Source organism: Hemicordylus capensis, chromosome 4 (assembly GCF_027244095.1).
Source record: "Hemicordylus capensis ecotype Gifberg chromosome 4, rHemCap1.1.pri, whole genome shotgun sequence".
NCBI lineage: Eukaryota > Metazoa > Chordata > Lepidosauria > Squamata > Cordylidae > Hemicordylus > Hemicordylus capensis.
This window is the reverse complement of record NC_069660.1, coordinates 94,309,587-94,333,110: the sequence shown is the minus strand read 5'-3', so window position 1 is coordinate 94,333,110 and position 23,524 is coordinate 94,309,587. Positions and strand designations below refer to the sequence as shown.

Sequence of the window (23,524 nt, the reverse complement as noted above, 5' to 3'; positions counted from 1 at the left end):
CAAACATCAATACCATCGCTACAATTGGCGACAGTTCCAGCCTAGGAACAGGAACAATCAACAAGGCCGCAACAAGGCAGCCCAGCAACCTAAGCAGCAGCTTTGATCTACTACTGAGCCCACTAGCCAACAACTTCTCAGCCTCATTTCCCTGCGAGACAACTTACACCAACACAAGTGCAAGGAAAAAGATCACCTTGACACCTGCCGGAAATACCATCACACTGGCAAGTCATGGCCAAACATGGCACCGTATAACATCAGACCAGTGGGTCTTGAGGATTGTTTCGACAGGCTATGCTATAGAGTTCTGGGAGACCCCTCCTTTCCAAGGAATGAGGTTCACGCCGGACACCCCTGTCTTACGGGAAGAGGTGCAGAAGTTGCTACGGAAGGGGGCCATATCACCAGTGCAGTGGGCTCAGGGCCAAACGGGATTCTTTCCCGGTACTTTCAGATTCCAAAGAAGGACAGAGTAATTCGTCCAATAATGGACCTACGCTGGCTCAATCAATATATAAAAGTACAAAAATTCCGCATGACAACGTTGCAAGGCATCCTTCCCTTGCTCCACGAAGAGCAAAGGATTGCAACGCTTGACCTCAAGGATGCGTACTTCCATGTAGGCATACAACAGAGCCATCGAAAGTATCTATGCTTCACTTGAGGAACTCAGATCTATCAGTACAATGTTCTGCCCTTTGGTCTGGTGATGGCACCAAGAGTGTTTACAAAGTGCATGGCAGTCATTGTAGCTCACCTAAGGGTACTCGGGCTATCAGTTTACCCGTACTTTGACGATTGGCTGATTATGGCAAAAACCAGGGAGCAGTTACTCTCCGACATAGAGATCGTAAAATCCTTACTGAATGGTTTAGGGATCCAGATCAACAGGAAGAAATCTCATCTATCAACGGAACGAAGCCTGCAGTACACTGGGGCGTGACTCAATATGCTCCAGCAGATGGCTTATCTACCAGAAGAGAGGTACCTTCGCATATGCGCCCTGATTCAACGATTCCAGATGGTGCCACAGCAGAAGGCAAGGTCAGTACAGGTTCTGCTGTGCCTAATGACCTCACGCACCACCACGGTGCCTTATGCAAAGCTACGGATGCGCAATTTGCAACTTTGGTTCCTCCGTTCTTTTCCTCTACGACGCGACCCGCAAACCAAACAACTTTTGCTACCGCAGAAGGTCCTGCTGTCGTTACATTGGTGGACAAAGGAAGCTCATCTTTTACGGGGATACCATTCAGGACTCCGTTACTGTCTTGTACCCTGACGACCGACGCATCCACGTGGGGCTGGGGAGCCCACATGCGGAACAGAAGGGCTCAAGGCCTATGGAATCAAAGGGAGGCTCTTATGCATATCAACTTCTTGGAGCTGCTAGCTGCATACAAGGCTGTGCTCGCTTTCCAGAACAGTCTACAGAACACAGTAGTCCAGCTACAGATGGACAACACCACAGCAATAGCCTATGTGAACAAGCAAGGGGGTACCGTGTCACGGGCACTGTGCAACCTCAGTTTACAGATCTGGAATTGGTGTATTCTGAGAGGTCTTCACTTGCAAGTGATACATATCAAACGCAGCCTAAACTGCTTGGCAGATTCACTGAGCAGAGAGATTGTGTTGCAGCAACACGAGTGGGAGCTGCACACGAAGATCCTTCAGGGTCTATTTGTGACCTGGGATTGGCCAGAGGTAGATCTCTTTGCAGTGGAACACAACAAGAAGTGCAAGATTTACTGTTCCAGAATGGGTCTGGGCAGACAATCCAAGGGCAATGCCTTTCAATATCAATGGGTAAGGAGCTTCTTCTACATATATCCACCAACTCCACTCCTTCCCGGGATAGCAGCCAAACTTCTCCAAGAACATACACGGGCAATCGTGATTGCTCCATAGTGATCTCGCCAACCCTGGCTCACACAGCTACTCAGTCTATCGAAGAAGACATACAAACGCCTCCCCAAATGGAAAGATCAGCTGATACAGAATCTAGGCCAGATCCTCCACCCCAACCTGTCAGTTTTCAATCTGACAGTGTGGAGGATAGGCTTCTGAAGAAAATCCTTTTGAACACTCGTAGGGTATCTACAAGAAGGAACTACAAGGCAAAGTGGCATAGGTTTTGCTCCTATGCCCAAGAGCATCGATTTCAACCTAGGCAAGCAGAGCTTAAGGATGTACTCCTTTATCTCACTTCGTTGAAGAGAACTGGACTAGCTAATGTTTCGATTAAGGTCCACATGGCTGCATTGTCTTCGCGACACGCAGGCTGAGATGGCAAGACTGTTTTCACACACCCTAGATGTAAAGACTTCCTGAGAGGGCTGAATAATCTATACCCACCTGTTCGTGAACCTGCTCAGAAATGGAGCCTTTCACTAGTTTTAGGGGCACTTACAGAGGCCCCTTTTGAGCCCATGGCTTCAGCATCGTTGAAATTGGCAACTATGAAAACTTTGTTCTTAGTGGCGATAACCACGGTGAAGAGGGTGAGTGAACTCGGAACCCTCCGGGTAGATGAACCCAGACATGATTCACCCAGACCGTGTGGTAATGTGTTTGGATCCGGACTTTCGACCAAAGGTCATCACCGATTTCCACCTTAATACGAATATAGTCTTACCAACCTTCTTTAAAGAACCGGAAACACGGCTTGACAAGGCAGTGCATTTTCTGGATGTCCGAAGAGCTCTACTTTACTATCTGAAGGCCATACGCCGGATACGTAAGACAAATCTCTTATTTGTCTGTGAGAAGGGCCAGCATAAAGGCCAACCACCGTTGCACCAGAAGTTGGCGTGCTGGCTAGTGGAACTTATAAAGATGGCTTATGAGTTGCAGAAGGTTCCTCCGCCCTCTAGGGTTCAGGCACACTCCACCAGAGCTTATGCAACCTCCGCAGCACGCCTGTCGGGCATCAGGTTTCAGGACATTTGTTTGGCAGCCATGTGGCCATCACACCAGACATTTATCAAACATTACGCCTTGGACATTAGATTGGCAGCAGCGGCTGATTTCGGACGGGCAGTTTTGAAAAGGATCCTACCATAACATCATGCACCCACCACCAAACTCTACAGCTTGTGATTCACCCAGTCCTTATGGATGTTGGAACCATTATCCGGATAAACAGGTTGCTTACCTGTAACAGGTGATCTGGTAGTGGTTCCATACATTCATAAGACCCGCCCGTCCATCCCCGCTGCATGTATGTGTGAAAGAAAGGAATGAGCTACGGTACATGCTTATGGGACGTCAGTGTCTACTTCTACTCTACATCTAAGTGCCAGTCATCCTCAGACACACTGGATGGCTTATCACCAAGAAACTGAGGAAAGGGGACGCCTAACCACCGCTTAAGAGTACTGCAGCCACACGCTGCTGGCGGTTGGGCGTTGCGAGGAGCTAGAGAGTTCTATCTGAAGTATGGTCTGCGCAGGCACAGAACCCAGTCCTTATGAATGTATGGAACCACTACCAGATCACCTGTTACAGGTAAGCAACCTGTTTTTTCTAAACATTCATAAAGATTTCAGTGGGTTAGATGTGACATTGGTATAAGATACTATTGATGCCATTAAAAAAACACACACACACACCTCTGCCACAATCCACTCTGTAGCATACTAGTACTAATGCCTCTGTAGGGCATCTGTGATGCCCTACTCCTGGTTCTGCTGCTTTGCCATGGGAACAGATGATGGCAGCATGACCACAAGAGCCTTTTCTGGTCAATTGCCTCTTTGTCAGTCACATCCATGTCCATCACATGAAGAGAGTGTCTGATGTACAAGTGGAGAATTGCCAAGGAAGTCCAGCACAGCCACTTTTGTCTTCAGAAAAGGAAAAATGAGGAAACTGGGGGAAAGAGAGTTGAAAGGGAAAGTCAGAAGGGTCAAATCACTCCAGAGTTTATTTAAAAGTACAATAATAGAAGCTCAATTAGAATGTATACAAAAGAAGAAGAAAAGGTATCACCAAGTCCAGGAAGGTAGAGTCAAGCGTGGTGTAGTGATTAGAGTGCTGGACTAGGACCGGGGAGACCCAAGTTCAAATCCCCATTCAGCCATGATACTAGCTGAGTGACTCTGGGCCAGTCACTTCTCTCTCAGCCTAACCTACTTCACAGGGTTGTTGTAATGAGAAACTTAAATATGTAGTACACCACTCTGGGCTCCTTGGAGGAAGAGCGGGATATAAAATGGAAAATAAATAAATAAATAAATAAATAAATAAATAAATAAATGATAGGGAGCAATAAAAGGCAAGAAGACTTCCTTTTTCATACTCTGTAAGTTCCAAAATAAGGATCCTGTCATACTGACATTGTTTTGTGCCTTTTGAGAAGCTAATATTGTTCTTATTTTATTTCTTTTCAAAGGGAATTTGGATTGTGACCTTTCTGGCTGTAATCTGTCTTGGTCTTGATTTTGGTTTGGCAATTGCTATGGGATTCACCTTTTTCATAATAAGTGTCAGGTCACACAGGTACTGTCTTCTGTTGTAATGTTGTATTATTGAACAATAGATACATGTATGTGGAAGTAGTAAATTCTCTTGCTACAGGAGTATATTAAATAACTGCCAAGATTATTTTTTGGGGAAGGAGGCACTATTGGGAATACAGTGATGGTTTTTAAAAATAATAGTGGCTAGGCTGAGACTTTCCCCATCTCTTGATCATATTTTTGAAAACTTGACTGGAATATTGGAAACACAGAATAAAGATCCATAATATGTTCTCTAGCTTCAGTGCTTCTTTATCTCATTTATGGCCATACACATGATCTAAAGTTAAACTTTAGTGATTGTAGCATATCATATTCTATTGTAATGTCATTTTCTTTGGATACTTTAAAGCAAAATATTTCTAAGAGAGGTCTTATTTTTCCCCTACCTCTTCATAACAAACTTTATCAAGCTAATGTTCTCTCCTTTGAGAATCTGCCAAATTTATAGATTTGCTTGGAAGACTGGAATTAGTATGTCAAAAATATCATTTAGAAGTCATGAGCCTTACTGCAGGAGTTTTCAAGCTTGGATTGACAGATATTGTTAGACTTTCTCATCATCCCCAGCTATTGTGGCAGGAGATGATAGGAGTTGTAGCCCAACAACTTCAGGCAACCCAAGTTTGAAAACCCCTGCCTTACTGTATTGCTACAGGAAAACCCATTATGCTTCATTTTCAGATCCAGAGTAAGAAACAAACTCTTGCATCATTCAGCAGGGGAGCTGCTAGGGCCAGGCAGTGTGGTTAGTTACTGGAGTCCCAGAGCAAGCCTCCCTGCCTGGGGTACCATGTGACCCCATTCACCTGCCAAAGCAGCATCCTCCTCCTCCTTCTCTGGCTCAGCTTCTGTCTGAGGTTTTAAAAACAGAACTAGAAGGGGTCATAGACTATAGAAGACATTAGTGACTAGCACCTTGTATAATCTATGGGACCATGGACTATAGGCAATGCTGCAATTCTAAGTCTAAAGTCCCCAACAGAAGAGAAGCAAGCCATTGATAGGTTAACATAGGGATATAGGAAGCTGCCATATACTGAGTCAGACTATCGGTCCATCTAGCTCAGAATTGTCTACACAGACTGACAGGAGCTTCCCCAAAGTTACAGGCAGGAATCTCTCTCAGCCCTATCTTGGAGTTGCCAGGAAAGAAACTTGAAACCTTGTGCATGCAAGCATGTAGATGCTCTTCCCAGAACATGGTTATTACCTTTAAAGCCCTGAATGGGTTAGATCCAGGTTACCTGAGACAGTGCCTTTCTCTACAAGATCTCCACTGCTCATTAAGATTATCAGGGGTCTGTCTTCAGGTGCCACCAGTTCATCCAGCGGCAACCTAGGATCGGGCCTTCTCAGTTGTTGCCCCTAAGTTGTGTAGTGTGCTCCCCATGGACATAAGAGGATTATCTTCCTTGGAGGCCTTCAGGAGAGCCTTAAAGACCCATCTTCTTAGCCTGGCTTTTAATTATATCTAATTTTAATTTTAATCTGATATAAATGGGTTTTTTTAAAAAAAATTAATTGTTTTATTATGTGTGTTTGATTTTAATGTAACACTTTAGGAAGGGTGGTATATAAATCAAATCAATCAATCAATCAACGTGTTACATTGAACAACAACACTACTGATCACGTGGCACATCTGTTACAGCATCAGCCTTAGGTTCCAGTTTCTCAGCTTTGTGGAACTTGAACCAGATTGAGATAGCCTTAATTATGGTCCTAAATCAACATGTGCAATCCATACGTTGCAGCAGGATATTCTACATTATAGTGCAGTCTTATAATAGTGTAGTAAAACCAGTGCAGTGTAATGGTTGGACTAGGAAGACCCAAGTTTAAATCCCCAATGAGCCATGAAACTCACTGAGGCTATTCCCACGATCCACGGAAAGCGGGCTAAGGGAGGATCGTGGGAGCCACCAGGCTCGCAGGCAAGCCCAAGCCTGCCTACAGCACCCTCCCCTTAAATGAGGTTAACCCAAGCGCTCCATTAACCGCAATTTGTTGCTTGTGTGTCATCGTGGCACGCAGCAACACACGAGTAGACCCCCGGCCAGGAGGCTGCAAGCAGACTCCCAGGCTCAGGGGTCTCTCCAGGATGCCCCACATGCTCTCACAGGGCATCCTGGAACTTCCAGGGGCCGCACAGCCCCCAATCCCCGCAGCCCCTGCCGGCTCTGTGATGAAGCCGGCAGTCGTGTGGGCAGCTAATCTGACCACCCAGCTACAAGTGGCTGCTCATCTGTGGGGAGAGCAGGCTAAGCCTGCTCTCCCTGCAATAACCCCTCAGGCGCTTCACACATGTTGTGTGAAACGTCTCACTGAGTGACTCTGAACCAGTCACTTCTCTTGTATGCGGTTTAGGCTCCTTGCACGAAGAGCAGGATAGCAATAGCAATGGCAATAGCACTTACATGTATATACCGCTCTATAGCTGGAAGCTCTCTAAGCGGTTTACAATGATTTAGCATATTGCCCCCCAACATTCTGGGTACTAAATATAAAGATAAAAATAAATACGATCAAAATATGCTACAGAATGTACAATGGGGTCAATAAATACCCCAGATTCCCCATGTCTTGCAAAGCCATGAGGCTTCTGGCTCCTCCTTACTCCATGCAAATCCACCCCACGGGTTGCATGCACACTGGTGGGGTGAAATTGTACAGTTCTCCTGTACTGAGATGAGTTTTATGAAAGGTGGTATATAAATTGAACAGTAAATAAATAAATGGCTCATGCTGTCCTGGTGCAAGGGAAAATATCTCTCAGCAATGGAGGAAGGAAATAACATGTCCCATTATGGAGGTGGTGTGAGACCCTTATACTTGATCAAATGCTATGCTTCCATGGCATGGCAGACAGGCGTGTGTGTGTGTGCGTGTGTGTGTGCGTGTGTGTTTCATATCCATAATCCTCAAAGATATATGAAAATGGGAAAGATGGTGTAACAGGGGCTGTCTCTTTAATGTGAGCATTCTGTTATTTGAAACCATATTTGCATTTGTGTAGTTCATTGTGGTTTACTTCCTTTTCTGTAAGCTTCTTGATTCCTAAATGTCATCACAATTGACTAAAATTATTTCAAGGGTGTTCCCAAGGCGGGGGTTGGGGAGCTTGGACGTGTTGGGTCTACTTAGTGTCTAAGAAGAAAGGAGATCTGATTTATGTTTTGTTTTAGAATGAAGATGTCGACACTGGGTCAGATTCCAAACACCAATATTTATCGCAGTTTTTCTGATTATGATGCGGTAAGAGTGTGTGTGTGGAGGGGGGTTCTTTGCTATAACTGATCTTCTTCACTAGCACACCAGTACCTGACAATAAAGGTAAATTAATTCCAGGAATACTATTTTGGCAGAGTACTATGCGTAATTACTACAAAGATAACTGGCAATGAAGAGTCACTTGAAAAAGTATTATGGAAATGTGTCAGAACATAATAGCCATCCTGCCAGCAACTCTAAAAATATATGACATGGTGATCTTTCTGATAGGATGTAATCCATAGCTACAATGTGTACTGTTCAGTACCACTTTGTTACCCTGGCACCCTGACATCAGAACTGAAAGCAGATCTGTGGCACCAAGTTTTATATTTGATTTCTGCATCAGGGATTGTATTTGATTAAATTGCTGCTTTATATGTCTGAATTTATCTGGTATTGGATCATGCCAAAGATAGAAATTGCTCTTATTATATCTTACAGAAATTGCAAGGTACCAATTTATTATCAAATAATCTTGATAAATACCTGAGCCATAAAATAAACTTTTGAACCTTTGCTAAAATTACCTTCTGTTTTGGTAGCTTAGTCACTTTCAGAGCCAGCAGAAGGAAACTTGAGCAAAATTCCACTGTTTGTTTTCCAGAACCAGCCATTATTTATTTTTCTATCATGGACAAAACTCGTAAAGATTTTAAATGTGTTTTACTTTTTAGGCCATCGAGGTCCAGGGGGTGAAAATCTTTCAGTGCTGTTCCTCCATTTCATCTGCAAATATGAAATATTTCAAACGCTACATTTTACGAAAGGTAAATAATGCTTTCCAAATGATGATCAGGAATTCAAAACCTCCAGGAAGTTTTTCACACCCAGCTTTTAGTTTGCATCTCCTCCGGAATGGAAGTATATGTTCACATATCGTCCAAATATACCCCAAGGTCCCTGCAAGCTATCAGGGAGCACTTCACACACAATTTGGGTTTTTCATCATGTGTTAGTGTAGCCCGATTTATGTTGGATTTTTAAAAAAATTGTACCGTCTGTTTTTTTGCAACTTCAAACTTGCAGTAAAGACTTGCACAAAACCCGAAGCAAAGCCTGCTATCTGGGAAAGCCTCAGGACAACCATATAGGCAAACTTTGTAGTCACTTGGGGCACCAAATTTTAAAGGGCATAAAATTAGATGGAATTGAGGTTTCCCCCTCTGTTTAATATTCTAGACAAATAAAAACTACTGATGGAACATTTTGTTGTTCCATGTACATATTATTTCTGTTATTGGAAACACTGAAAAGGGCATACTTTTATCAAGCTTTATTGCTTGCAGTCAGTCTCACACACAGAGACTGTTGTGAGCTCTCGTTGGAGATGATATCACATGTGCAGTAACTCACCAGGAAAAGTTCCAATAGGTAGAGAGCATTTATTTATTTATTTATTTAGAGCATTTGTGCTCTGTTGTTCCATGGGTAGTTCTCTCATTCACCAGATGGCTGGGGGCAGGTTCTTGAAAGCATGAGAGATTCTGCCAGTCGGCCAGCAATTGCACAGCAATAAACTACTGATGTAGGGTGTCTGCTGCTTGCTGGATGTCTGCTAGATGCCCTCATGCAAGCGAGAGAATCTGCCAGTCATCTGGCTATGGAAAAATAGAGGATGTTGTTCTCTACCTACTGAAACCTTTTCTGGTGAGTTACTATGCATGTGATGACATCATCTCTGCATAATTAGCTGAAGTAGAATGCCAAGCATTCCAGTTATTTGTGGCATGAGTGAATGAGGCTGCTGCGGCATAAGAGACAGTGGTGCCCCAAGAGAACCAATAATCCCCAAGAGAGTTATTAAATGTTGAAAATTATGCATAATTTTAAGCAGAAAATACCTTAAAGTGTTGGTTTACCTTATACAGTGTACTTGTGTTAAGATTAATGGAAATTTTAAAAAAGCAATATGTTTATATTTATGTTTATATTGTTCATTTCAAATGACAAGTAAATACATGTAAAAGTTCATTTTATACTTTTCATTTTTCTGAATATCGTATGGGGCGGGGGGCACCAAAGTCATACTTTGCCTATGGCATCCAAAACCCTTGGGCTGGCCCTATGAACCTCTGCACTAGAAAAAGATGGCTGTTTCTAATAAACTGTCCTTATTTCTTTTTCAGATGAATATGAAGGCAGTGCCTCTTGATGAAAATGAGATGAGAGCTTTGATCTCTGTTAGCTTGCCTACTGCCAGAGGACAGAGCAAGGATTTCAGTTGTGCCTGTGTCTGCGATCCTCCTGAACCATTACCCAGGGTCAGAAATCTCTCGTTTTGTTGGTTCAACTCTGATAGATTCCCAGGGAAACATGATTCCCAGACAAGTTTCACTGAGACAAATTCTTTGACCTTGCCTAAAGCCAGCTGGCTTACACATCTGTACACAATTTGATAAAAGTGATTAAGCCCCATTTATCATTATATATAGAACATTCTATGAACAAGATGTTCAGTAGAATATCCAATTGTTAGAGCCGCTGGGATATAAGTCTCCACCTATATTCAAACCTATGTGAAAACATCCACATAGCTTTTCAGCCCCACATTGAATCTGAATCAGTGTTGAGAATAATCTAACATTAAATGTGACATAGGGAGATACTCAGTGTCTATAATTATTGTATCCATCAAAACCAAAACTTAGTATATTTAACATAAAACCATGTAATTGTGATTTTACAAAGATAATTTTTAAAATTGATGCTTTCTAATAACACTAAATTATTTCATTAAATTGAGAATGTCAAAACTCTTGGGTATGTGAAGATATATAGAGAGAGCCATGTTAATGAGATCTGTAAAGGTTAGCCACATTAAAGAGATTTCTAAAAGATAAATACACAAATGAATCACAATGTCATCTTACTCTGCTCTAGAATCTAATTTTTCTTGCATTCTAGGTACCTTATACAGAGAAACTTATCAAGCGAGTTCGGAGACCTAATGAGTCACCATCATCTTCTTCTTTGGCCTTGATACGTTGGACAAAAATTGGTAGTAGATATGCTTCTGAGACTCGATCTTTAGGGGTGCCAGGACAATACATCCAGTCCTCAGCTATCAGAGAAAGGGCATCTGAACAAGATTATGAAGGCACTCCTATATCAAGATCCACAACTCAATTGTACCCACTTGATTCAGATTCCTCAACATACCTGATCCACACCATTATTATAGACTTCAGCATGGTGCACTTTGTGGATTTACAAGCTTCCTATTTATTACGTGCGGTAAGTTACTTGGATTATTGTAACTTCGTTACTTTACTCATAGTTTTATCATTCTGTAGGACTGGTTTACACTTGCCTTCATTGTGTGTACATATTTTTAGAACATTAAGACACAACCTAGATTAAAAACTTTGGATGGATCTGAAATGTTGTACAAGAAAATACAAGATCAGTTGCAAAGCAGCATAGCAAAAATAAGAATTTAGAGAAACAGGAAAGCTTCAGACAATTTCCCACCTTAACATAGTGGTTTATTTATTTGCAAGTAATTCCAGATGAAATCTATGTGGAATTTGATCATGCAACAAGGTCCACCACATATTCAAGTCCCTCTCCAGGTGTATTCAGCAAATTTGTGCGATTTGCTGAAAATAGCTGTGCCCTTTTGTAAGAATTAGTCAGCATGAATCCCAGTTCCAAAACATCACCACATAGCAGAAAAATTGGCTGTGTAACTTAGCTTTCAGACTTAGCTTTGGGTGGGGGGGATGTCAGAGATCAACCCAAATATGGGGGGGGGGACACATATCAAAGAAGAAAGACTCAATCACTATGTGGAAGATGTGATGATGAGATAAAAAACAAAACTGGATCAGAAAAGACAGGCAACACAAATATGAATAAGAGAAGGCAAACATTGTCATGTAAACATGAAGGCTGACATACTGCACAATAGTACATCAGCCTAATAATGTTGCATTTGTACAATTTGCACAAGTTTTGCAACATGAAAATTGTTTTATACAAGAGTTACAATATACAAGAGATACAATAATTACAAGATACAAGAGATACAATAATTATCCATTATTTCCAATGGATTTCTTCTTGTGTAACAATTTCCATTTGAGCAACTTGTGTAACTTACACAAATTGTGCAAATGCAACATTACTAGACTGACATACTTGACGCAGTATGTCAGCTGATATGTTTAAAACTAATATCAAAAAGCTTGAGAATGGGAACTAGGCAATGTGCAGACCATTGAAAATAGCAGATATAAAGGTCATTCACATGACCGAAATCCCTATTGGCTGGGAAGGGCTGGTGGGGGAGGCAGGAGTATACTTACCTTCCCCCCCATAGTCTTCTGTAGTCTTCTGCCACACCGCACATATGATCACCCTACCCCAGGAAGGCTGTGCACACCCAGTATGGCTGCTCTCATGAATAACTTCATAGACTAGGAACTCAGGGTTATCCTGATTTCCCAGCCTGCATCTCCCTTTTCCCCTGGCAGGTTTTAGGAAGAAGCCTCACAAAAACCTCATGAAGTAAGTTAGGCTAAGATATAGTAAGGCACTTCACACAATAGTTAAGAGGCTGGGACAAGTGTTCTACTCAGCTTTGGGAGCTGTGTGTGCTCCCAATTTTTGATAATCTGCTAGCAAAAAACTAGTTAGGAGGAGGGCCTGTCTGCCTGAATGGGAGAGAGTCCTGCCTGCAACCTTGGAAAAGCCACTGCAAGTCTCTGTAGACAATGCTGAGCTAGATGGACCAATGATCTGACTTGGTATAAGGCAGCTTCCTAGGTTCCTATGAGGGGTGAGTTTCCATACATCCACCATGTTTTTGTATGGGGAGAGCTGGTCTTGTGGTAGCATGCATGAATTGTCCCATTTGCTAAGCAGGGTCCACCCTGGTTTGCATTTGAATGGGAGACTACATGTGAACACTGTAAGATATTCCCCTTAGGGGATGGGGCTGCTCTGGGAAGAGTACCTGTATGCTTGCATGCAGAAGGTTCCAAGTTCCCTCCCTGGCATCTCCAAAATAGGGCTGAGAGAAAGACTCCTGCCTGTAACCTTAAAAAAGCCACTGCCAGTCTGCGTAGACAATACTGAGCTAGATGGACCAATAGTCATAGGAAACATAGGAAACTGCCATATACTGAGTCAGACCATTGGTCTATCTAGCTCAGTATTGTCTTCACAGACTGGCAGCGGCTTCTCCAAGGCTGCAGGCAGGAATCTCTCTCAGCCCTATCTTGGAGAAGCCAGGGAGGGAACTTGAAACCTTCTGCTCTTCCCAGAGCGGCTTCATCCCCTGAGGGGAATATCTTGCAGTGCTCACACATCAAGTCTCCCATTCAGATGCAACCAGGGCAGACCCTGCTTAGCTAGGGGGACAAGCCATGCTTGGTACCACAAGACCAGCTCTATAGTCTGACTCTGTATATGGCTGCTTTCTATGTTCCTATGATCTGTGAGACAGGAGCTGAGTAGGTTGGCTATTTCTCCTACCTCATTAAAATGCCATTATGTAAAGTTAAAATGGAGTACTTACCGGTCACTGGCAGCAGCTGCCACCATAGGAGAGGTGGGGGTGGCTCCCCCAACCCCCGCTGGCCTCCCCCAGAGTCTCCTGGGCATGGGCTTGGAGTGGTGATGTGTGGTGTTGCAAATGGCCCGTGCACATGTGTGGAGATTTAAAAATGGCCCTGCTGCCGCCGACTCAGGAAACTCCAGGGGGAGGCTGACAGGATTCAGGGGAGCTGCTGCCACCATCCCCTCACAGCCCCTGCAGCAGCCGTTGCTGGAGCAACGTGTGAGCACTCCATTTTAACTTTATGTAATGATTAGGGAAGCCCCCCCAATAGGTAAAGGGGGATCATCGCTGGATCCCCCTTTGCTGTTAGGTTTTAACTGACTCAGGTTGGGTTTGGCTCGAGGTCAAGCCTTCAGGCTGAGCCAGTTTGAAGTTGAGCTGGCCCAATTTCTAGCCAGCTCGCACACATGCCTATAACCTACCCATACTTTCAGTAACTGCTACAGGATAAATATAGAATCTCTCTAGCTGTCATATTTTGCAGGAGCTCCTCAATATGTAAGGTAACCTATAGATAGGTTTATAGTGGGTTGAAAATGAAAATGTAAGATGGGAGTATCATTTGGGGGGATTGCTTATGGGATTTCTACCAAACAAAGGAGGAGGATTTGGTATTTATCAAACACTCTGCTTTCTCTGTATAGGTGGGCAGTCTATCCCTATGCATGCATTCTCCCTTTCCTTTGGGACACATAGAATGGAAAAGTTTCATCGTTCCATACTGTCTTTTTTGTTCAGTGTTCTAAATTCAACTTTTTTCTTTTCTACTGTATCAGTATTATATTGGGCAGGTTCAGATGACCCGTGGTAAGTAAGTAGGAGGAGTTGCCGGTTCCCAGCAAGTTCACACTCCCAGTGCAAGCCACTACTTCAGCTCATTTCTGTGTCACCCCAAACAGCAAATGCTGGGTTGACAATGTTGGATGTCCTCTGCTTCCTAACATTTGTAACCTAGATTTGAAGTTGGGCAGAGAATGTTGGGTGATGGAGGACGCCTAACTTGTCAGCCTGACATTTCTGGGATCAGACAACACCAAAAATGAGCTGGAGTACCAGCTCCCACCAGGAGTATGAGCTCACTGGGCACCAGTGGCTCCCTTCTACTTGCTGCCAGTTGTCTGAACCTGCCCATTGTTTTGAATTGAGCTTTTTGATTGAGGGATTTTGTCTTCTTAAGCATAGAGAATAAAATTGTTTGATACCACGTAACTACCCTTAACTCTTCATATCCTACACTGTTATGTCAAATCTATATAGGTATAGAAGATAAAAACATCACTAATATTAATATACTGGATTCCTTCTACAGCTTTGCCATGTGTTTCAGAATATTGGGGTCTCAGTACTGATAGCTGCCTGTCATCGTGAGTATAATAATGGTGATTCTACTGGATATGCTTGGTATGAATAATATCAGTCTTTTAATCATGCTGCTGCTGCATGTAATTCTGTCTGAACTTTTTGCCTCACAGCTTCTGTGATAAAAACCTTTGAGAAGAATGATTTTTTTGACCAGTGTGTTACTAAAGCACTGTTCTTTCCAACTCTGCATGATGCAGTCCTCTTTGCTGTGGAGCCAACCCTCTTGCAACAGAACGTGGCAGTGGACACCAGTGTACAGCCAGAGGAAATGTTTGCTGAAGTGCATGTAGAAGACCAACGGGTATAGTATTTGATTAAAATCCACAATTAATATACCAACCAGAAAACTGTAAAGCCAGGAAGGCAATTTCATCATTTTGGTCTATGAATATTATTTAAACAATTCACTTCACTTCACTTCACTTCACTTCACTTCACTATCCTTTTGGTTTTGGACAATAAGGGCCTTTCCAGGTGAATTCTTAACACATTGGCATAGATCCTTATGTCTTCCTTTAGGGGAGTGATTCTGTTATTTTTAAAATATATATATATATCAAACCACAATAGGGGGAAATATTCCCTCCTTTCCCCTTTATTAGCACTTTTATTGCTCTTGTGGATACTGTGTGGAATGTGGTTATGTAAGTGTCACAGCTACCTGTTGGCTAGTGCAATTTTTCTGGAAAACCCTTGAGGGCAACAGTACTTTCCTACATTAAAGTTGCTGACAACACTATTTTAATAGCATTTTGGATACATATATTTCTTCATCCATTTGCATTTTGCTGTCAAACAATGAAAGTATACTTTGGGTCATTAAAAATTATCAGGCAACATTCAGATTAAGTTAGTCACTACTAAGTCCCGTTGAGATTAATGGGATTTAAGTTAATTATGACTAACCTGTCTCATTTCAGTGACCTACAGATACCAAATTTTGCATACACAATCCTGCCACTGAATGCACTACTTGCCCCACCAGAATATACTTGGCAGCGGGAGTGGGTGGGTTTAATCGTTTTAAACATAAATTCTGAATATCATACTTCCCAGTTACCTATAGATGTCAAACTTTGGGTGAACAATCCTGCCACTTAAATTAGCTTTTTACAACAGAATATGCACAGTGAAATTTTAATTATTTCTTTTGGCAATTTTTTGAAGAAATTGTGAATATCATACTTCCCAATTATCTGCACATACCAAATTTTGCATGAACACTCCTGCCTCTTAAAGTAACTGAATATATAACTTTTTACACCAGAATATGCTTGGGGACACATTTACATTCTGAATAGAATAATCAGATTTTAACCATTATTGTTCCCAACATATTTTTCACTCAATAATCAGATCAATAACTCCAAAACAACATAATCCCCAAGAAAAGTAGATCTTTCTCAGATTCAGATTTACTGTGATTCAAATTTATTATATATGATAATTATACAATAAAATGAATAATGTTTGAAGAAAATCCTACAAATTTCAAATTATTCTTTTACTTCCCTTTTGCAAGCACATTAATTAAAAAATTCTATGACATATATTTAATTTCTTGAACTTTCCTATCAGTGTTATCTATGCAGAATGACTTTGCCTGGTCAATAACGGGCCTTACCTACTACCTATTATATATTTTGAAGAGTTTATTTCTGCAAAATAAAGTCACACTTCCTGATGATCTAGAGATACCAACAATCCTGCCACTGAAATTAGCTAAATGCACTACATTTTACACTGGAATATGCTCATGGAAAATTTAAATATTTGGGGGATAATTTTTGAAGGAATTCTGAATATTATGCTTCCCAATTATCTACAGATACCCTATTTTGCATGAACAATCTTGCCACTTAAATTAGCTGAATGCACTACTTTTTACATTTGAAAGGAGTGTAAAAATGAATACAATATACAACAAAATGAACAATGTCTGAAGTTGAAATCCTGCAAATTTCAAACTGTTTTTCCCCCCTTCCCTTTTGCAAGCATATTAATAAAAATTATATGACATAATTAGTTTCTTGAACTGTCCTATCAGTGCAATCTACACAAAATGACTTTGCCTGGTTAATGGCAGGCCTCACATATTATATGTGCATAGAAATACACAGGGACATGCAGTACAGTCACATGCATGTTTATCCAGAAATAAATCCCACTTTGTTCAGTGAGACTGGTAGATTTAACTACTACATGAGTGGTGTCAGGAACCATTTCACAGGAACCAAGAAAGGGAGACTGGAAGTCAGGATTCCAGGAGAAGAGGTAGGGAGCCTAAAATGATTTCAGCATAGCATCAGATCAAAATCTGTACTATGCAAAACTAGTGTTCTTACTAGAGAAGTGTGGTAGAAGGCTACAGCACTGTGAGTTTTCTAGCTTAAATCAAATAGCAAAATCCTCAAATTGATTTGTCAAAACACCCTGCTTGGTGGGCTGTTTCGAAGAATTGACCTTGAATCACTCAAATTGATTTGAGTGATTTAAGCACCATTTTTTTCTAGAGGGAATTGGTATACTGATTGGGATTGGTAAGTAGACCAGCCCTTTGCCCTGGACTTAGCAAGTTGGTGCACCTTGGAGAACTGGTCTATGGTAGACCAGTCCTCCAAGGTGGGCCTACATGCTAAATCCGGAGCAGGGGGCTGGTTTACCCACTGACCCCAGTCGGTAGACCAGCTCTCCCCGTGGGGGGAAAAGCCATTTTGAGGCCTGTTTTTCTGGGGAGAGCTAGTCTACTGATTGGGGTCGGCAGGTAGATCAGCCCTACACCCCGGACTTAGCATGTTGGCCCACCTCTAAAGACCTCCGAGGTGGGCCAACGCGCTAAGTCCACGTCAGAGGGCTGGTCTATCTGCTACCCCAGTTGGTAGACCGACTCTGCCTGGAAAACAATGGCCTCAAAATGGTGCTCAAATAACTCAAATCAATTTGAGGCAAATTGGGGGTGATTTGATTTGAACTCGAATCAGGCCCTCCATTTTAGGGGCAATTCGATTTGAGTTTGAATTACTCAAATCATCCCAATTCGAGCTTGAATTGATTTGACTTGAATCGATTTGCACATTTCTAGTGGATACATACTATTGCTCTTCCTGACACCCCGTTAAGTGGTTCCTGGATCCTCAGAAGTTGGCTGTGTTCCTATGGACTGATATCTAACTAGGCCAACCTTGACACAGCCCCTGATTATATACATAAATGTACACTTGTGTTTATAAAGGTATTATATATTTTGTGATTCAGGATAGGAGGAGTCAGCACTCTGACAGGAGGAGTCAGCACTCTGACAGGAGGAGTCAGCACTCTGACAGGAGGAGTCTGCAGTCAAATGGAAACAAGGATAACACCTCAGTAAAAGCTATCCGAAGTGAAGCTTCCATTGATGAACCCATATCAGATATTTTCCGTGCATATTCTCTCCAAAGTGATGTAGCAACAGTCCCTCGCCACCAACTTGAAATGTCTCCTTTTGAGGATAATGAAAATGATCAGATCTGGGAGGAAGGGTGGGATTTACCCAGTGATGTCTAACTTATAAGATCAAATGGAATTGATGACATAAAAAGAGGTACATATGTAACACAGTTCAGGTTGTTCTCATCAGTACTTTTTCTTTTTACTTTTTCTTTTTGAATTAAAGTTTTTTTAAGCAGCTAACCATTCTTTTGCTGACATAACTGGGCGAAATACTGCAGAATGTATGAAATTTATCATAAGTGCATCGAGATAGATAAATTTTGCAGAATTTTGACTAGCCAGTGACATTTTCTATAAAACTGGGAACCATTAATTAACTGTTCCTTTAATTTCCAAAGCTCTTGTTTACTTTGCCATGTATATATATCCTATGCCTTTTCACAATATATTTTCTATTTTAGCTTCCCACATGTATAGAGAGGGGGTTGTCTCATGAGAATTTGTGATGCTGCTGAACCTGAAATTCTTTCCATTAAGGCTGTTTTGTCTCAGACTGCTTGCATTTAAAAGAATATGTCAGACAGGTTAGTCCCCAAGCACCACCACCATGTTTCTCAATCTGTGACGTCTGATATTAACAGCAGGGCACTTGCTACACTGAATACATCTTAGTCTTATTTACAAGCAGACAACACAAACTGAGAATATGCTTTTCTTTACTAAACTGGAATTTGGATTACATCAACCCCTTTTCCATATCAGTTAACTTTACCTGTATTATTGTAACTTAGCTAAGCTTGAGCAACATAATCTTTTTCTTGTATTTCAGTTCTTACATTGTTCATCATGTTACAGAGAAACAACTTTTCATAAAATAAAGTTTTATTGAATGCATTATTTGTTGAAATAATGATTAAAAAAGCATAATGATAGCAAAGAATCTGCCCATTTTTAAGGCATGGAAGGGAAGCAGAGTAAACAAGTTGTTGTAGTAAGAACTAATCTGCCTAATTTCATTTCACTATCCCTGCAACTGGAATAAATTTGGTCCAGTTCGATTAGGTAGTTCACAGTTAGCCTACTTGAGCCTTAAATGTTCATGTGTCTGCCATCTTGAATTGGGGTGGATGACATCATCACAAACTATGTGTTTGAGGTGTCCCTATGTGTCCCTACAACTGTACCAAATTTGGTCCAAATCGGTTCCTACTTGAACCTCAAACGTTCATGCATCCACCATCTTGAACCAGGGTGGATGACATCATTACAAACCACGTCCTTGAGGTGTCCCTATGTGTCACTCACTACAACTGTACCAAATTTGGTTCAAATTGGTTACATGGTCCACCTTAGCTCACGTGCCTCAAACATTTATATGTCTACCATTTTGAATTGGGGTAGATGACATCTTCACAAACTATGTCATTGAGGTGTCCCTATGTGTTCCTACAGCTGTAGCAAATTTGGTTCAAATTGTTCAGGCAGTTCACGTCAGGAGCCTGTCTTTCCAGCGTCCAAGTCACAGTCTCCATCAAGGTCGCTGGAAGGTCCTCGGAATCCTCTTTGGTCTGCAAGAAAAACATAAAAGAACAATTTACTACAGTATCAAGTTCAGACAGCCTCCCCCAAAAACTCCATCCACTCACCAACAGATTGTACGGTTCCAGAGCAAAAGGGGTGCAAGGCATTCCCAGGGGAGATGTTGCAGCTAGGTACAGTTGTCAGGACTCGGTCAGGTAGCAGAGTTAAAGCAGGAAAAGCCTGGGTCTCTAGAGGCCAACACAAAGCTGGGGTTTCTCTGAGTATGAGGCTCGGCTGAAGCAGGCTCCAGGAGAAACGCTGCTTCCAGCGTTTGGCTGCAGACTTCAGACTTAATTTGTAACCCAGCTTAATTGCTCTCCGCCTTCAGCCAGCTGGCACAGATTCAGAGTTTATCTGGCTGGTTGAGCAGCCGTTTACTTCTCCTGAGCACTTCCACCTGTTGTCGGCATTTCATCAATCTTCTCTTGTGAGGAGGCAGATGTGGCTCGTCATTTACCTCAGGGTTCTGCTCTCCACTCCCTTGACCCCGCCTGTCCTGAAGCTTCAACCAGACCTGCCTCAGCTATCTCCTGTGGGCTGAAAAGTCAAGCTCTGACCTTCACGTACCACTGCAGCTGCTGGAGGACTGCCAGGTTCCACTTCCTCTTCGCTATCTGAGTACAGGGGCATGACAGTTCACAGGTTAGCTCCCTTGTGCCTCAAACATGACTCAGAAGTGCAAGTTTTGGACGATATAGAAGTATCTTAAATAAAATAATAAATAAAATTAATGTTTATGCAAATGCCATCTTGAACTGAGATGGATGGCATCATCACAGACTATGCCATTGAAGTGTCCCTGTGTGTCACTCACTACAACTGTACCTAATTTGGTTAGACAGTCTACAAGTTAGCCCACTTGCATCTCAAATGTTCACACATCCGCCATCTTGAATTAGGGTGGATGACATAATCACAAATGACACCATTGAGGCATTCCTACAGCTGTAGCAAATTTGGTTCAAATTAGGCAGTTCACAAGCTAGCCCACTTGCATCTCAAAGGTTTATGTGTCCACCATCTTGAATTGGGATGGATGACATCATCACAAACTATGCCATTGAGATGTCCCTACAGCTAATCTCAGTGAAATTTAGCCCATTTACTGCCTATTTACAAAACTCAACTTATCCCACAATTCCCAACACACTAATTTTTCTCTCCTACCTCCTAGACTTTGGTGGGGTGTGGAGGAGACTTCCATTTTACAATGGGAAAACACCATAGGCCCATGTTTTCCACTATTTTTAAAGTGGGGGGCAACTTTGGCAAAACATTCTCGAAAGTGACAGTGATTTCCCGCCTCCACACTGTGCTGTGCTTTCCCCAGTGCTCGGATTAGGGGTGGGGCTGTAAGAATAGAGCCCTGTCAAGCCTCAGCACCTTCTTGGGAGGTGCACACTGAAAACTGGGAAGTGTAATCCTTCTCAGCACCTTTCCCACAGAGTTATATGGCTATAAGTGCTGGCAAGGACTACTTCCCAGTATTTGCGTGAAACTTCCAACATGTACATACTGTGGTATATCACAATGATGACTGTAAGATCTACTATAATGCAGAATATCCTACAACAGTTGTAGAAATATATAAAGTATAATGCAATTCTCTATCTCTTTAGAATCAACACTAAATGTGACTTTGGAGAGAGTATTGGATTGTAAGGGATAAACTGGGACTTCTGTTGGTGTACCGATTGCCCCACTGCTCAATGGAGTCTCTGAATTGACGGACTTGGGCTCGGACTTGGTGTTGGAGTCCCCCAGGCTTGTGGTGCTGGGGGACTTCAATGTTCACTTTGGGACCAATTTGTCTGAGGCGGCTCAGGAGTTCATAGCGGCCATGATGACTATGGGCCTATCCCAAGTGGTCTCGGGCCCGACACACATTGCTGGTCACACGCTTGATATGGTCTTTCACTCTGGTCAGGGTGGTGTTCCGTGAGGGGGGAATCCTGTGATTTCTCCATTGTCGTGGATGGACCACCATCTGGTTAAGGTTGGACTCACAATCACTTCCCACCTTCACAGGGGCAAGGGACCTATTAGGATGGTCCGCCCGAGAAGGTTATTGGATCCAATAGGATTTCAAGAAGTCTTGGAGGGATTTCGTGTTGGCTCGGCTGGTGATCCTGTTGAGGCCCTGGTGGAGAACTGATTGCTCCTAAGCGTCCTCTCCGACCCGCTTCAAAACTGGCCCCTTGGTATATGGAAGAACTACAGGGGCTGAAGTGGCAAGGTAGAAAATTGGCACGCAAGTGGAGAAAGACTCAGCTTGAATCCGACAGATTGCAACATAGAGCTCATTTGAAGACCTATGCTCAGGCAATATGTGTGGAGACTCCTCTTGTTTAGTTAGGTTGGATCAGTTCCAGTTTGTTACTCCTGAGGATGTGAACAAGCTGAATGGAATGGTGTGACCTACCACCTGTTCTCTTGACCCTGCCCGACATGGCTTATACTATCTGGCAGGGCGGTTGTTATGGAAGGCCTGGTAGAGATTATAAATGCGTCTCAGAGGGAAGATAGGATGCCTCCTAGTCTTAAGGAGGCAATTATTTGACCACTTCTGAAGAAGCCTACCTTGGATCCCTCAGAGCTGAGTAACTACAGGCCTGTCTCCAACCTTCCATGGTTGGGCAAGAGGGTGGTGGCCTCCCAGCTCCAGACAGTCTTGGAGGAAATGGATTATCTAGACCCATTTCAAACTGGCTTCCAGGCTGGCTGTGGGGTGGAGACTGCCTTGGTCGGCCTGATGGATGATCTCCAACTGGGAATTGACAGAGGAAGTGTGACTCTGTTGGTCCTTTTGGATCTCTTGGCGGCTTTCGATACCATGCACCATAGTATCCTTCTAGAGCATCTGAGGGGGTTGGGAGTGAGAGGCATTGCTCTGCAGTGGTTCTGCTCCTACCTCTAGGGCAGGTTCCATATGATAGCCCTTGGAGACTGTTGTTCTTCAAAAACTGAACTTTTGTATGGTGTCCCTCAGGGCTCTGTATTGTCTCTGATGTTGTTTAACATCTACATGAAACCGCTGGGAGAGATCATCAGGAGATTTGGTGCAGGGTTTTATCAGTATGCTGATTTCATCCATGTCTATTTCTCCATGTCAGCATCATCGGGAGAGGGCATAACCTCCCTAAATACCTGTCTGGAGTCGGTAATGGGCTGGATGCGGGATAACAAACTGAGACTGAATCCAGATAAGACGGAGGTACTCATTGTGCGGGGTCGAAACTCGGGAGGATTTTGATCTGCCTGTTCTGGATGGGGTCACACTTCCCCAGAAGGAACAGGTACGCAGTCTGAGAGTGCTTCTGGATCCAAGTCTCTCCCTGGTGTTCCTGGCAGTGGCCAAAGGTGCCTTCTATCAGCTTCGGCTGATACGCCAGCTGTGTCCGTTTCTTGAGATAGATGACCTCAAAACAGTGGTACATGTGCTAGTAACTTCCAGACTGGATTACTGTAATGCACTCTATTGGTTCAGAATGCGGCAGCCAGGCTGGTCTCTGGGTCATCTAGAAGAGACCATATTACTCCCATATTGAAGGAGTTACACTGGCTGCTGATATGTTTCCAAATATGTTTCCAAACAAATACAAGGTATTAGTTATAACCTATAAAGTCCTAAACAGCTTGGGCCCTGGGTATTTAAGAGAACGTCTTCTTCGTTATGAACCCCACCGCCCATTGAGATAATCAGGAGAGATCCGTCTGTATTTGCCACCAGCTCATCTGGTGGCTAGTCAGGGATGGGCCTTCTCCATTGCTGCCCCGAGGCTCTGGA

The 23,524-nt window shown here is 42.8% G+C and overlaps 1 protein-coding gene across 4 annotated transcripts in view; it reads left to right on the top strand.

The window, feature by feature from the left end:
• SLC26A8 (solute carrier family 26 member 8) overlaps window positions 1-19,050 on the top strand; it is an 87,625-nt gene extending 68,575 nt beyond the window's left edge. For 3 of the 4 annotated variants that reach the window (XM_053244577.1, XM_053244578.1, XM_053244579.1), the window contains exons 13-20: window positions 4,400-4,506; window positions 7,715-7,784; window positions 8,477-8,569; window positions 9,929-10,063; window positions 10,707-11,036; window positions 14,675-14,729; window positions 14,838-15,028; window positions 17,983-19,050. In XM_053244577.1, the coding sequence (XP_053100552.1) occupies window positions 4,400-4,506; window positions 7,715-7,784; window positions 8,477-8,569; window positions 9,929-10,063; window positions 10,707-11,036; window positions 14,675-14,729; window positions 14,838-15,028; window positions 17,983-18,270 (1,269 nt within the window). In that variant the 3' untranslated portion in view covers window positions 18,271-19,050. The remainder of the gene's footprint in view (window positions 1-4,399; window positions 4,507-7,714; window positions 7,785-8,476; window positions 8,570-9,928; window positions 10,064-10,706; window positions 11,037-14,674; window positions 14,730-14,837; window positions 15,029-17,982) is intronic. The other variant, XM_053244580.1, reaches the window with a different exon arrangement.
• Window positions 19,051-23,524: the final 4,474 nt, after the last annotated feature.